This window comes from Chenopodium quinoa, unplaced genomic scaffold (assembly GCF_001683475.1).
Source record: "Chenopodium quinoa cultivar QQ74 unplaced genomic scaffold, ASM168347v1, whole genome shotgun sequence".
In the NCBI taxonomy this organism is placed as follows: domain Eukaryota; kingdom Viridiplantae; phylum Streptophyta; class Magnoliopsida; order Caryophyllales; family Amaranthaceae; genus Chenopodium; species Chenopodium quinoa.
In genome coordinates this window covers 2,398,315-2,412,219 of record NW_018742903.1, presented here as the reverse complement: position 1 = coordinate 2,412,219, position 13,905 = coordinate 2,398,315, and the positions used below count along the sequence as shown (strand labels likewise).

At 36.6% G+C, this 13,905-nt stretch overlaps 1 protein-coding gene across 2 annotated transcripts; it reads right to left on the bottom strand.

Annotated features, from left to right (window-relative positions):
- Window positions 1-3,124: 3,124 nt before the first annotated feature.
- LOC110727233 lies at window positions 3,125-7,538 on the bottom strand. 2 transcript variants are annotated; one of them, XM_021906799.1, is made up of 12 exons: window positions 7,216-7,538; window positions 6,460-6,692; window positions 6,300-6,374; window positions 6,149-6,207; window positions 5,904-6,042; window positions 5,714-5,810; window positions 5,562-5,628; window positions 5,120-5,218; window positions 4,896-4,985; window positions 4,612-4,766; window positions 4,276-4,377; window positions 3,125-4,162 (listed from the first exon to the last, which is right to left on the bottom strand). In XM_021906799.1, the coding sequence occupies exons 2-12, from the start codon at window positions 6,659-6,661 to the stop codon at window positions 3,991-3,993; spliced, it is 1,257 nt and encodes a 418-aa protein (XP_021762491.1). In that variant the 5' UTR covers window positions 6,662-6,692; window positions 7,216-7,538; the 3' UTR covers window positions 3,125-3,990. The 2 variants fall into 2 exon arrangements, with proteins under 2 accessions (XP_021762491.1, XP_021762492.1); XM_021906800.1 differs by having other exon boundaries at window positions 5,904-6,039; window positions 7,216-7,537.
- Between the last annotated feature and the right edge of the window lie 6,367 nt (window positions 7,539-13,905).

Here is a 13,905-nt window from a genome sequence, read left to right as displayed (position 1 = left end):
TGATATCTTTTTCTGTGAAGGACACAGTCGGCACTTTGGGTAGTCGGGGCCGCTCTCCTACCTCCAGGGTGTTAACCAAATGCCTATGCTCTGATAGGCTTTTTTTTGCTCCATTGAAAGACCCTCCATGCACCGGTTCGCCTATAATGACATCAACAACAATGTTCTATGATGCCGGCATTTGCCTTCCATCCCCTTGTCGGCTAGATGCTAGTGCACGTCTTTCACCTCTGTGATCAGGCTGATTATATTCAAGTTGCCTGGCTAGCTACTGCTGTTGTCGACCAAGTTCTTAGTGTGCCCGACATTGCGAGAAGTGTCCCTTCCGGACCAACTCTTCGATGTTTTCTTTTAGCTGGATACAATCTTTGGTATAGAGAACATACAATATTTCTTCATATCTCTACCCTTTGACCTCATCAGTGCCGACCTAACCAAATCTTCTCTTTACTGATTGACAGAATAGATCCCTGCACACGGCGTATTTAGCAAGATATAATTATTGTATCGCCCCTCTCCTTTACCAGCTCTTTTGTCTTGTCGGCTTCCACTTCCTCTTGATTGACCCTACTGACTAGGCTTACTGGTTTCATGCACAACGCTATCAGTTTGACGCCAATTTGTTTCCATCGGCGCGACTCTACTACTCGTTTTCAAGAGTTCTTCACCCTTGATCGTGTGATTTACCAAACGCCGCCCCTAAGTTCGGGAAACTCTTCTGTGTTAGATATCTCTTGAATTCACAATCATCCAATCCATTCATTAGTGTCATAACAGCTATCTCTTGCTGTAACTTTGGAATAGTATTTGCTTCATTGTTGAATCCTTTGATGTAGTCCCTTAGCGACTCATCCTTCATTGGCACTACAACCATCAATTTTCCACATGTACGCTACCGCTATATTGCTTATGTACTAGCCGGTAAACTGATCTACTAGTTTCTCAAAACTATCAATCGAACCATGCTCCAACTTTGAAAACCAACCCGATGCTACTTCGGTAAGGGTTGTAGGGAAAACCTTACACTAGACGACATCCGAATTGGTGTATAACAACATGTGCTCTTCGAATGAAGCCACATACCTCTTCGGGTCACCTTTCCTGTCATACTTACATGATGGCATCTTGATTTTTTCCATTGGTTGATCGAGAAATTCCTGAGTAAATGGTGATGCTTTATGCTTAACAACAGTTTTTGACATTCGGCTTACTGTACCGACAGTGATTCCCTACCTCTGTGAACCCGAGTCGCCGATATGGTCATATGGCTCTTTCACGAAGGGCGTTGTCTCTTTTTGAGGGTGGTGGCCTTGATATCGATGATCCCTCACTTGCTTTAGCCTCATTTTGATTATGACGGGGTTGCACAGCATTGTTAAACTGGCTTTCCATATTAACAACTATCGGTACTGCCTGTGCCTGATTTCCTTCCGCCTGGCCGATAGGCATATCGCCAGCTTCTTTTCTCTTTCTTGACATTGCATGCATTACCCTTGCCATTAACTCAATCTCTTCAGGAGTAAACTCGACCAAGGGGTCTAGTATATCAGCATTCTGTTGCTCAGGAGTTAATGGCATGTTGAATGCATCTCTTTGTATAGTGTGAGTTTCATCTTCTAATAAAATTTGGGGAACATTGTTAACAGTCTTACTTGCGCCGATTTTCAGGGTACCGTTAATTGGAATATTGGTATTGACAATTGGAATGTCAATGTTTTCGGCCATGACTTCTTAAGGCTCTTAGACGATAGAAGTTAGTATTGTCCCCTCCTTCTAGCGCCAATTGTTACGGATGAGCTTTTGTAACTTATATCTAGGGTTGATAAAGGTTTATCGTCCAATTAGATACCCACATAATCAACGTGGATTAGCAAACCTTTTGTCCGGAGATATTCAATTCGATGATAAAGTAAGTAAAAGGATGATATGAGTAAAAAAGGATGTTGGAGAGAATAATTGTAGAGAGAGGTTTAGGTAAAGAAAGTCGTACTTTAGACCACTCTCATTCATTGGCAAATAAAAATATGTCATTCTCTCTCTACCCAGTTTCTCACTTCTCTTTCCCACTTTTTCTCATGGACATTTTATTTTTACAACTTCTCACACACTCATGGGCTATAAAAAAAACTCACACCTCTCTCTCCTATTTTTTCTCTCTCCTAAACATAACCATCTTCTAATTATTTTTTAATATATGCAGCTTTTTATTTTTTGCTGATTTAAGTTCCATGGCCCACGTCTACTATAGCAAATAATTTCTGCCGTTGCTATGGGCATTTGAGAATTTCCTCATGGGCATTTTCTTTAATTCTCTTGGGTGGAATGCAATTTAAACCTTTTTTACCATTATATTCTCCTCATGGGCAAAAAATGCCCATGAGTGAGAATGCTCTTAAAAGAGAATCATGCTTGGGTATTTATTGAAATCCCCAAACTGGTGCCACATGTCGGTCCAGGTAGCTAGTATGTCAAGTGAGCGGTGGGTATACATGTGGTCGAAAGCAGCTCTCCACGTGGCCAACATTTGAAGGCCAATATGGGTAAAATGACGGTATAGAAGGTGATCCAAAAGACAAGATCCGACTCGGTTTACCTATTTCATATCGGTGTCCGTACCATCTCGTATAGTTAGGCCCTATTCTTTTGAGCTTTTAGGGAAGTAGAGCAGAGCAGAGCAGGTATCAACAGTGCAGAACAGAGCAGAGCATGTGTCAGCAGAGCACATCAGACCACAACTCAAAGAACAAGGCATTAGTTATATAAAAATTGATAAAATTATTTTGTCAATTTTGTAAAATTCTGAATTTTTATTGGAAAATTGGTTTTATTAATCCCAAATGGTTTGTAAATGGTTAAAGTTGTATCCCTGTTCTTGTTCTTCATCATTTAAATGTCTCATCTTTTATCTTTTATATTTATAAAATTAGGAATGAATGTTCACATTTTGTTAATATTAAGATGTCATTAGTTGTGTTAAAAGCTTTTATTATTGAGCGCGAGATCTAGATTCGAGTATTGAAGCTAACATTTGTTTGAGAGAATTGAGAATGATGGGATAACATGTGTTGCATTTGAGTTTTGATAATATAGCTTTCATAATGCACATTTCATTACTAGCTACGTTTGCTCACAAGCATTAGTAATTTTTACAATTGCTTTTTAGCATATTTCCTTTAAACATTTAATCACTCAAGAAAAACATTATTTATTCATATCTAATCTGTAATAAATAACAAGATATTTGGAACTAAAATACAGTATTACAGCCTATTAAAAAAACAAGTGAAATGTCTCCTGTCTAACAGAGATTATGCATCTTCCTTCTTTTAGCTGAAGTTCCTGTGATCACATTTTGTTTGTTATTCTTGCTTGCAAAGAACTCGCCTCTATTATCGCCCACCACAAGCAAAAGAAAAAAAAAACAAAATTAAAACGATTAGCACAAAATTGTCCTCTTACTTCAGAACACCAGAGCAAGAATAAATGTCAGCTAGTAGTGTTTTGACATCAGTCGTTCCTGCTATTATGTTGTTCATAGAACACTCTTTGAATGTGCTGCTGCTGGAACTCTCTTTGACAATGTAAGACTTGTGATAATTATGTCCGTTAATCCTTTTGTGGAGCTTCCTATAGAACAATTATTTGAGCAAAATCGTACACCAGTCATGAATATAGTGCTCAGATTGTGATGTATGTTGCTTTCAGTTCCAGGGAAGCAATGAACACAAATTTAACTTCATATATACCTTTTACAATACTTTTCAACCGTATACGACTTTGCTTTTATCTACATAAGAAAAAGCAAGTCAAGGCACAATAGCGCAACATAGCTTGTAACTTCCATTAGCATTATATCGGATACGTACTAATTGGTGATGTATAGCAGTTAGGAAATCTTTGGAGATATTTGTAGGACCAACTCTCCTGAACTGGCAAAACTGAATATATATGATTAACACATAGAAGATCAAAGATAGTCCTTAATTGTTATTAGCTTTCATCCTCGATCACATCTTCTAGTTCTTGTAGGTGCTCTTTAAGAGGTTGCCCTATGATCTCCCATTTTTCCCTACTCCAAGCAGAGTCAACTTCTGGCAACTCATAATCATCCGGTCTCAATGATAATTGGAACTCAGGCAACTCGGGTGGTGGCTGTAGGCCCCTGCACCATCCAAACTCACCCATGTATTACAATCGAGAAAGCAGGAAAAATAAATGATATGAACAGGAAATCTAAGAAAACAAAGAATGAAGCGCGTGTAGATAGTTACATACTTTTCTTGATCAAACAAGTAGCTGTTCATCTGAGACTTCTTGGAAGCGGTGTCTGGAATCTTTTGATGGAAATGCTTCATTGCACCCCAGAGTGGAGGAACTCTATACAGGGGAAACAGAGCCAGAATAAATGTTGCTGTTAATAAACTTTCAGATATTTCCCTTTTTCTACTACCTATTTAGGCTAGTTCTAGAGCACCTAAATGCTTAAGAAGTTAAATGTCATGCCTAACTGCTAATAATGTATAAAAATTTAAGCATTTTAGTGGTTTTCAGAAACCGGAGTTTTATTCTAGACAGTTTCATATGCGAAACATAAGGTACTTATAATAATACCTGTTAACAGGAGAAGCCAAGCAAAAGCTTAAACAGGCTTTCCTGCTTTCCGCCAAAAGTTCCTCAGCAGCAACATAACTGCCTAGTGCATTCATATGGGACAAGGGCTCATTACTTTTCTCAACGATCAAACCGTGGTAGAAGTAAGCTGCAGCCTGATAACAATCATGTTCAGCCCCTAATCGATATTAGAACAAAGTTGTGCAGTTCTTATAAACGAAAAAGGATGTCAAGAATCCATTTAAACAGAAAAAAAAATAAATAAATAAATAAAAACCAAGTACCTTGGCTTCTAAAAATTTATATTTGATGAACAATGATTGCTTTCCTGCATCACTCTCATTGGTTTTTTCTCCAAATAATGAACAATGAGCCTGGAAGATTTTAACATATTTTCAAAATTTATGGTTAGCTCATCAATCTGTAAAAACTACTCCGTAAAATATTGAAATCCTAGTTGAAACAAAACTATGAATTTAGGCAATGTGCACGCTACTAGAATTTTTACCTGAGTGAAGAAGGTCTGCTCTTCGCATGCTAACCTCCTCTTTACTGATAATGTGGCTTTTTGGTTATCAATAGCCAACCCCAACTGCAATTCTGTTGCCTGAATTCAATTCTAGAGGTCAGTACTAGTCCGACTAACTTTAGAGTTTAGATAGCAGAACGAAGTAGAGATCACCTTAATACCTACTGCTAATTGTAAGGAATAAAGAAAGCTGTTTAAAGCACTTCCTAATAGAGAGCAAGCTTGATCTACATGATGTTTTGACCACATTTAAGTTGATTATTGAAATTCTTTCAAGAATATAACAGATCCTATACTGACAATTCTAGCCATAACATAAATCATCTATGGCAGAAAGTCGATTTCAAATGACAAATAACACGACTTTTCATACCCATCAGCCTCATAATTGAAGTCCAAATACATGACAAACTAGAAGTACCTGGCCGAGTGCTTGTAGGGAAAGAGCCTCTAATGCACCTTCACGCATGTCTTTGTGCAACTTGTTCCTGGTGGAAAGATCTTTCATATCATAAAACTGCCGGTATAGTTACCTTAGCAGCACTCTAAGAAAAACAAAATGTTTTAACATACTTGATTTCCGGTCCTAATTGAGGTAGAATACTCTTCACACAAAAATCTAAGTACCCTGATGCCTTTAGAAGCATATCAATCGCATCCCTCTGGCAATCTGTTAGATTTAAATCCATGATCAAGAAAATTAACCACTTATTTCTCTTTTAAAGCTCGAAATTTGACTAGTCAATCTAAAAGGTGTATGTACCTGTAGAAACTATCCTATCAGAAGAACCAGTGTATTGCTTAGGAACAAGCAACATGTTGGCTTCAACCAATGTCAAAACGGCCAGCATATAAACCACTGATAATACTTCATACCATGTATTCGTTACACAAATTTCCTGCTTAAAAAATTCAACGATCCCAAATTTATACTTCGTATAATCTAGATCACATAATAAACCATCATTATTTCAATGAATCAGTGTAAACTTTTAGTCATTTTCTTACTTCTCTTTTATCATCTAAAGTTCTCCATTTGTATGGCACTGCATCTAATGCGCCATAATCTATCACAAACAAAAGAACAAAAATGAGTCAACAATATAATAACAACCCAGAAAAGTAGCTTGGAAAATTTTGATTAAATTAGAAATAAAACCTTTTTTAGTGAGTCCAAGCAGGACAGGCAAGTACTCCTCAAGAGCCTGCTTAATCTCAGGAATCGCCAAAACATCTGCATAACAAACATGATCAAAGATTTTTAGTACAGTTCTTACTTTCCAATCAAAATGAAAAACTCACACAATGATCATACAGACCAGTGTCTTCAGAGAGTAAGATGACACGATTTCGAAAATCGACAAGACGGTCAATCATATCCTTTGGAATCAACCCTTTCAGCCCTTTATGAAGCTCAGATTGTACAGGAATTTGCATAGTTGGAACAAACACAACAACTTCAGCAATCATCATCTTCTTCTTTTTTCCTCCAGTATGAAGTATTGAAGAAGTGCACCCCATTATAAAGCCTTTTTCAAGAGGAAGGCAACACCTGTAATAATTATAATCAATAAATTGCATTTTAAGTGCTTTATTTGTTAAACATAATCCATAAAACATCACAATCATATCATAAACTAATAAATTTTGAAGGGTTCCACCAAATATAATGAGTCTAGATATAATTTAAAATTGTACATAAACGGATGAGATTAGCTAAACTAAAAGTAAATTAGGTATCAACAAGTTCTGATTAACAGATGGCAGAATTACAAGGAAAGTGTAGACGTTTGCAAGATTTTATATCTAGTCAAAAAACGTTGACCCAGATAACAAAACCGTCCATCTTTTAAGAGATACAGACGTGATATAAGGAGCTTAGAATAGTCGGCTAGCTCTCTGACTTCAACCAAGAATTCCCCTCCTATGGTGGGTCTTCTCCAATAATACAAATATGACCAAGTACGAGTACAAATTCTTGGGTAGTCATTCTATGACCATATAATGTGCAAAAATGGTTAAGTGTACTCGAGAACATGATGAACGTACAAAGATTACGAAGAGAAAAAACTTACAAGGAATCTCCAAATGAAAACAGGAGAGAAGAATTGGAGAAGTTTGGAGGGAAGGATTATAATGGGAATTGAATCCATAAAAAAAGAAAAAGAATCAGAATAAAAATAGTGTGAAAGAGGGGTTCAGTGAACGAGACAGAAATCACATGGCAAATGCGTAGGAAATGAAGTAATAGATCGGCAGAAGCACAGGTTTAAGAGTGCATGATTAGAAAGGATTTGATTGTTTTTTGGGATCTTAAACTTTGGCATTTTTCAAATGCAAGCTGTTCAAATTTAAATGTTAAATTGCACATGATAATTATTGGTACGTAATATGAATAATAAGAGCAGACTTTTGCAAAATGGTGTTATGTCAAATTTCACTTTGTATGTGTTGATCTTTGCCCAGTAAACATCCGCCATGATGTTTCAAAAGAAAATAAAAATAAACATCCGCCATAAAGCTACTTTTTTTTTTTTTCTTGGATTGTTGTTTGTCAAGGGGAACTACACCAAGTTGCCAACTAGGCTGACTTTTGGAGTTCTCTCAAAAAAAAAAAAAAAAAAAAAAAAAAAAAAAAATAACTGACTTTTGGAGTTGTTGTCACATTGTTGACCCTATAATCTACTTATAAGAGAAAATATAAGTTTATCTTATCATAAACAAAATCTTTTTATTTAAGAGTGTAATCGTCATTTTACTCATTTAAGTATGGGTAACTTTGTAATTTCAAGGATAAAAGATGTTAATAGCATAACTTTGTGAAGAACGGTCATTGATGGAGGATGGAGTTCAAAGAGCTTCAATGGAGATTTTAGAAGCTTCATTGGAAAAATTGAAGCTCAAGGGCAACTTCAGAGGAGGATGACAACCCTACCATTTGGGGTTGACCATGTCCTTTATTTCTCCCTTTTATCTTAAGTTTTTTGTTAAATTTAGCGGCTTCACCGAAAATGGTGGTGCTGATGGAGATGAAGAGGATGTTGTCGGTGGAGACGAAGAAGATAGTGTCAAAGGTTGGTGGAGATCAAAGGAGGAAGGAGGAGGCGGAAGTTCAATGGAGATAAGCAGCATGTTGTGTACTGAGGAAGAAAAGCCCGCTTCACAATTTGTTAACGTCGTTACACTCATCTTTTTACAGCTGGACAATTCTAATTTGAAGAAAAATTAAATTATTTTAATCAACTAGACAATTCCCAATGTCCATAGATAATCGCCCCATGTTTATCATGGTGATAAATTGGGACTTGGTCATGATCCAATGACTAGGTCGAGGCGACTTCTACGTATCTTACACATTACCAAACAACTATCAAAATAACAATAGTCAAGGGAAGGGCTTGATGAGATAACATAGAATTCTCAGCAACCTCCCAACTTGCTTCATAATCAGGGAATCCATCCCATTGAACTAGATGCTGCACCTGCGCCTTATTCTAAAACTTAACTACATGTCTGCCAATAATGGCAGCAGACCGTAAAGAAGACTGAGAACTGTCCTGCCCTTAGCTTGAAATACAACTGGAATATGAGATGCAAAATCCTCTAATGACCTTTAGCTTAGTAACATGAAAGACATCATGTATCTGAGTTTTGGAGGCAACTTCAACTTAAGCTACTTTAACTAATAACTACTTGAACTTGAAAGGGACCAAAATACTCATAAGCTACTTAGCTACTTTTGGTTACTCCTACTCTGTAAATATTACTGCCTGTAAGCAAGTAATTTGAGCCAAACCCAGTCAACAACCTCACAACTTCTCTTTGACTTGTGCTTATCAGCTTGCACTTGATATGGAGTGATATTTTTTGAGGTATGAAAATGAGTATTATACCACCATTCTGCTAGAGGTAAATGTTTACTCTACTTCAACCCTTTTCCAAACTGACTAAGAAACAACTAACAATGGACCTTGGGTTGGCCAACCATGATGCTTGAAAACATTGTCCATATAACATTGAGCAGCTTCTATTAATGTAAATGGATGAACAAGGGCCATGAAATGAGCATACTTACTCAGTCTTTCAGCCACTACAAAGATCATTTCCTTCCCAACAGATTTAGGTAGGCCAGTGATGAAGTCCATAAATATATCCACCTACAACTCTTCAGGAATAGGCAAGGGTTGCAGTAACCCTGAAGAAGTTGTAGCAGATTTTGCGGCTTGACATGTAGAGTGCACTGTCTCACAAATTTACTGACAATCTATCTTTAGCCAATCATTTCTAATAAAAAAAAACATTATTAATCCTTTTAATTGTCATCTCTCTTCCAGCATGATCACTCTCTGGAGAAGGATGGTGCCAAGCTATGATCTTAGTCTTTAGTGTTAAATCAGGTCCAATCGTGCACCACGTTACCATGTTTCTTGAGCAACCCACCATGCCATTAAAAACCAGGAACCAATACTAACTATTATTATTTGTGAAACTTACATGTTCATTGCTTGCAGGCCCTCATCTCTAGGCATATGACATCAAAATATTGATTTCATTTCCTATGAGAATTCCCCTAAAGATGAAAACAACACTATGTTCAGATGTAACAAGATGACTAGATCTAGTGCACAAGAAATACTTCTTCCGTTCTTTTTTAATCATACAGTTTTTAGAGATTTCACGCTTGTTAATGCACATAATATATAACATTTTTATCTTAATTTATATTTTTGTAAACATAAACAAGTAATATATAACATCTTTAGGGGTATTGACTTTTTTCATGCCAAACTGGTCACCAACGTGTTGTAACAAGTCACCTAGACACATGGCAATTTGTGATTGGTAAAAAAGTTTTTTTTTAAAAATAAAAAATGGCCACCTTGTTCCTCCACCACTATTGGACCCCCCTCCCCACAACCACCACCGAAACTAACCCTTTCCCAAGCTCTAACCCTTAAATAACACCCTCCCTAGCCCTAGCCCTAGCCTTGAAACCACCCCCTCTCCTCTCCAGCCACGATAACAACCCCTTCATTTAAACCCAGCTTGAAAACAGCACCCCCCCCCCTTAATAAACCCAACTTTAGCTCAAAAACATCCCGATGCAGGAGGGAGAGAAAGGAAGGTTGTTGATAGGGGGAATGAAGGGGGGGTTTTTGGCAGTCAGGGAGGTGGGGGGAAGGGGAGGTGGTGGCTAGAAGGTCAAAGGGTGGTAAGGGTGGTGGTTAGGGCAGAAGTCAATGGGAACGTAGGGGGAAAAATCTTGCTTAACAGGTTGACGATCACTTACACCTAATAAAAGAAAATATCCCTTAAAGTCGATATTATTTAAAAATAATCAAAAGTTGGGATTATTAAAAGAAAATCGGCTAAAGTTGAGATTATTAAAACCAATTTTTCCTAACAATTTTCTATGAGATTCAGATTTCTCTAGCTTATTATTAATTTATGATCATCAACATTCTTTTCCATAATTTGTTGCTTGCAATAATAATATTACAGCAAAATTACAACCCTCATTCACTAAATTCCTCACCAAACCAACATTATAGTAATACAAGTTATCCAAACATCAGCAACATTTTCATCATATAATCGGGCACATATACAAATTAAACAGAGAAGCCTCATAACATGACCCAACTTGAAAAATCCAAGCATCAATTGGAACCCGATTATTTTGCAATGCTTGCCATAGTAATCTAAGATTCCAAATGCTGCGATCCCAATTTGTTTTTCTGTTTAGGCCAAAATCTGATTGCCAGATAAGACCAGGTTCGAAATAACGAAAGCTAGATTAACTTGAATGAGAATGATTATGCAGGTTCAAGGAAATACGGTAAAGAAAGATGCAATGAATGAGCAAGGGAAAGGGGAGAAGAGACACGAGATGATGACGTAGAAAACCCCAGGAATAAGGGTGCGGGTGGCAGTGAGTCCACCAATCCACTAGGTTGACAGGTTGAAATGAATTCAATTTAGGTTTACAATACGATAGTAATGATGCTCAGGATTTCTAAGTAATAATTAATTCCTATCAGTGATAAGGCTGGATATTTTTTGATGCCTCTATACAATGATTGATTTCCTATTTATAGCATGAGAAACAACTTGGAAGACTTCAACGGCCTTACTCCGGATTCCTTGGAATCCGGGGTTAGTGGGTTAATTATGGTAGCTCCTGCTTCCTCACTTTCACTCTTGAAGACTTATCTGTTGCAGTTTGAATTGGTCTTCTCCAACGACATGCTAGTGCTTTGTGGTTCCGATATTCTTGGCAGTTCTCTGGACTTATTCAAACAAAGATACCCTTAGAATATTCATTATTAGAAAGATCTTTCCTTGACTTCGCTTAGTATCTGGGACTGGGTGACTAATCTCGTAGCAACCTGGAACCTTCAACCTAGCAACTTAGCAACCTGGCAACCTGCGAACAAGTGAACCTGAGATGAAAATTTAGGCATAACATTTTCCATGACAGAAATCACCAAACTCATGCTCCGAAATGCACTCCAATCTAAGTAATTATATAGCAAACCAAGGAATATCATTAAATAAGTTGTTATAAAAATTATATGTAAGTTCAACCTTGAGTTTATAAAATCAAAATAATTGGAATTTCTTAACACAAGATAGTCATTTGAAACAGCCCATAAAAGGCCTAACAAAGTCATAGTTAACATCAAGTGAACACAAATATAAGTAATGAAAGAACCCTTGAAGTCGATTTTATGGTGAAGAATTTCTTTGAAACTCAAAGTTGTTGTGTTGGTTTATCAAATGCATGAAGTTTTTCTGCAATTTTTCAGGGTTAATATCATGTTAAAGAGTTCAAGAATAGGATAAAAAAAAATAAAAAAAAAAAAAAAAGTTAAAAGGCTAAAACAGAAAGTTTGTAGCAAATTCGATAACAACTTGTTCAATACGGATTTGGGCCACACCCACAACCACGAGAGAGAGTCCATTTCACAAGTCCAAAGGAGGTTTCATCCAAAATTCATATGACAATAGGAGTAACCCCTTAGCCTTGTAAAGTGTACTATTTAACTCTCTCTTCTTTTCTTAATGTGGGACACTTACATGTGTTGTTTGGGAAGTTTATACTTCAATACTCCCCCTCACATATAAGATCCCTTAAATTTCGTCTCCGGTAATGTTTCATGGGCTAGAGCGCATTTTTTCACTCCTCCTCACACGAACCCACTCAATTTGGCCCAGTGTACTCATTACTCAAGCCATTAAAGGTTCCAAACCGTAAACCTAGCTCTGATACCATGAAGAATTTCATTAAACGTTGTATTTTCATGTTGCTTCTCATTGATGAAAGTCAAGGAATATATAATACAAAGTGGAACCCTTTACCAAACCCTACAACTCTCCCTACAAATATAGAAAAGCTAAGATTAGGAAACAATATGATATCTTCCAAATGATCCAATTGTAATACCCTAAAAATTCCTTTTTTTTTAAAATACTTGTTTTGAACTTTTTAAAATACGAAATAAGAAATTCTAAGACATTACCGCCACCGTGATAACGGCTATGGCAATTATCAATGACACACAGCGGAAGTCTCACTTCAAAAACCAACTTTAAAAGTTAAACCAAACGGAAGTAAAATCAAACCAAAGTTAAACGAAGTCAACCTACAACTTAGAACCATTGTAGGTCCTTTTCAAACCCAAAAACAATATTTAAAAATCATTGCGTTAGTCACACAAGAAAATATATCATAATTAAAGCAAGTAAGACATATCATATACTCATAGAAACTAAACAAGATTCGCTCTTCACTCATGCCTATCATGAATATGCTTCATCACCTGAAAAGCTTCTCTCTACTTTTTTCCCCACTACTCGTCATTAAAAATGGGTTGTCGTAGGACCAAGATTAAGACAAGGCCAAACAAACATACACACACAATTAGCAATATTGAGTACATAAGCGTAAACGAATCAAACTAACATGCTTACATCCTAGCATCACGCAACTTACCTTGTTGCGCCTGTTTACAAGCATAAAACGTATAATTCAATCAATAGGTAATTAAATTGCTTATTTAATTTGATTACGCATCAAACGGGTTTCCCACCAAATCCCTGCCCCAAAGAATTGGGGTAAACTACTCCAGGAGCTAACCGGGTAGGCATAGATGTCACATGAAAGTGACGAACGTCCTGCGTATAATAATAAAAGGAAAATACGGCGTCCTGTACTCCTAGTAGAAGCTATGGTTAAATATAAAACCCTATAACTCCCCACATATGTTCATACTCGAGTTATATACGTTCCAAGAGTTTTGGTGCGTAATCTCTTTCACTTTACGTTGTTTACATATTTTAGACTTGGTGATAACTCTCAATTCACAACACAATCAATCAACATAATCATTCAAGTAATCAAACATTTCAAATAAATTTAAATGTTGAATCCTTTTTAAACTACCACGATGTTGAGACACCTTAAGCGCATAAAGCACCGCAAATCCTATCCCTCGGTGTTCAGAACACCTTAAGTGCACTTAGGCACCCATTTCATTTTATTCCTTTGTATTAAGACACTTACTAGCTCCATTCCCATGCTTATAGCATCAATAAAATTATGTGAACTATAATAAAATTCTCTTTCAATATTCCAAACTCAATTAAACATTTAGTTTAATTAAACATGCTCATAATCATGCCAACAATAAAAGTATGGTTCAATAGCAATATTCCAATCAATCATGCTTTACAAATATTTCATCAAAACCCTTCCAATTCAA

Coding starts and splice junctions, on each gene's coding strand:
- LOC110727233 (XM_021906799.1), bottom strand. CDS start 6,661: ATGGGGTGCACTTCTTCAATACTTCATACTGGAGGAAAAAAGAAGAAG. Junction 6,208..6,299: donor GCTTGGACTCACTAAAAAAG/GTTTTATTTCTA, acceptor TGTTTGTGATAG/ATTATGGCGCATTAGATGCA. Junction 4,767..4,895: donor ATAAATTTTTAGAAGCCAAG/GTACTTGGTTTT, acceptor GATTGTTATCAG/GCTGCAGCTTACTTCTACCA.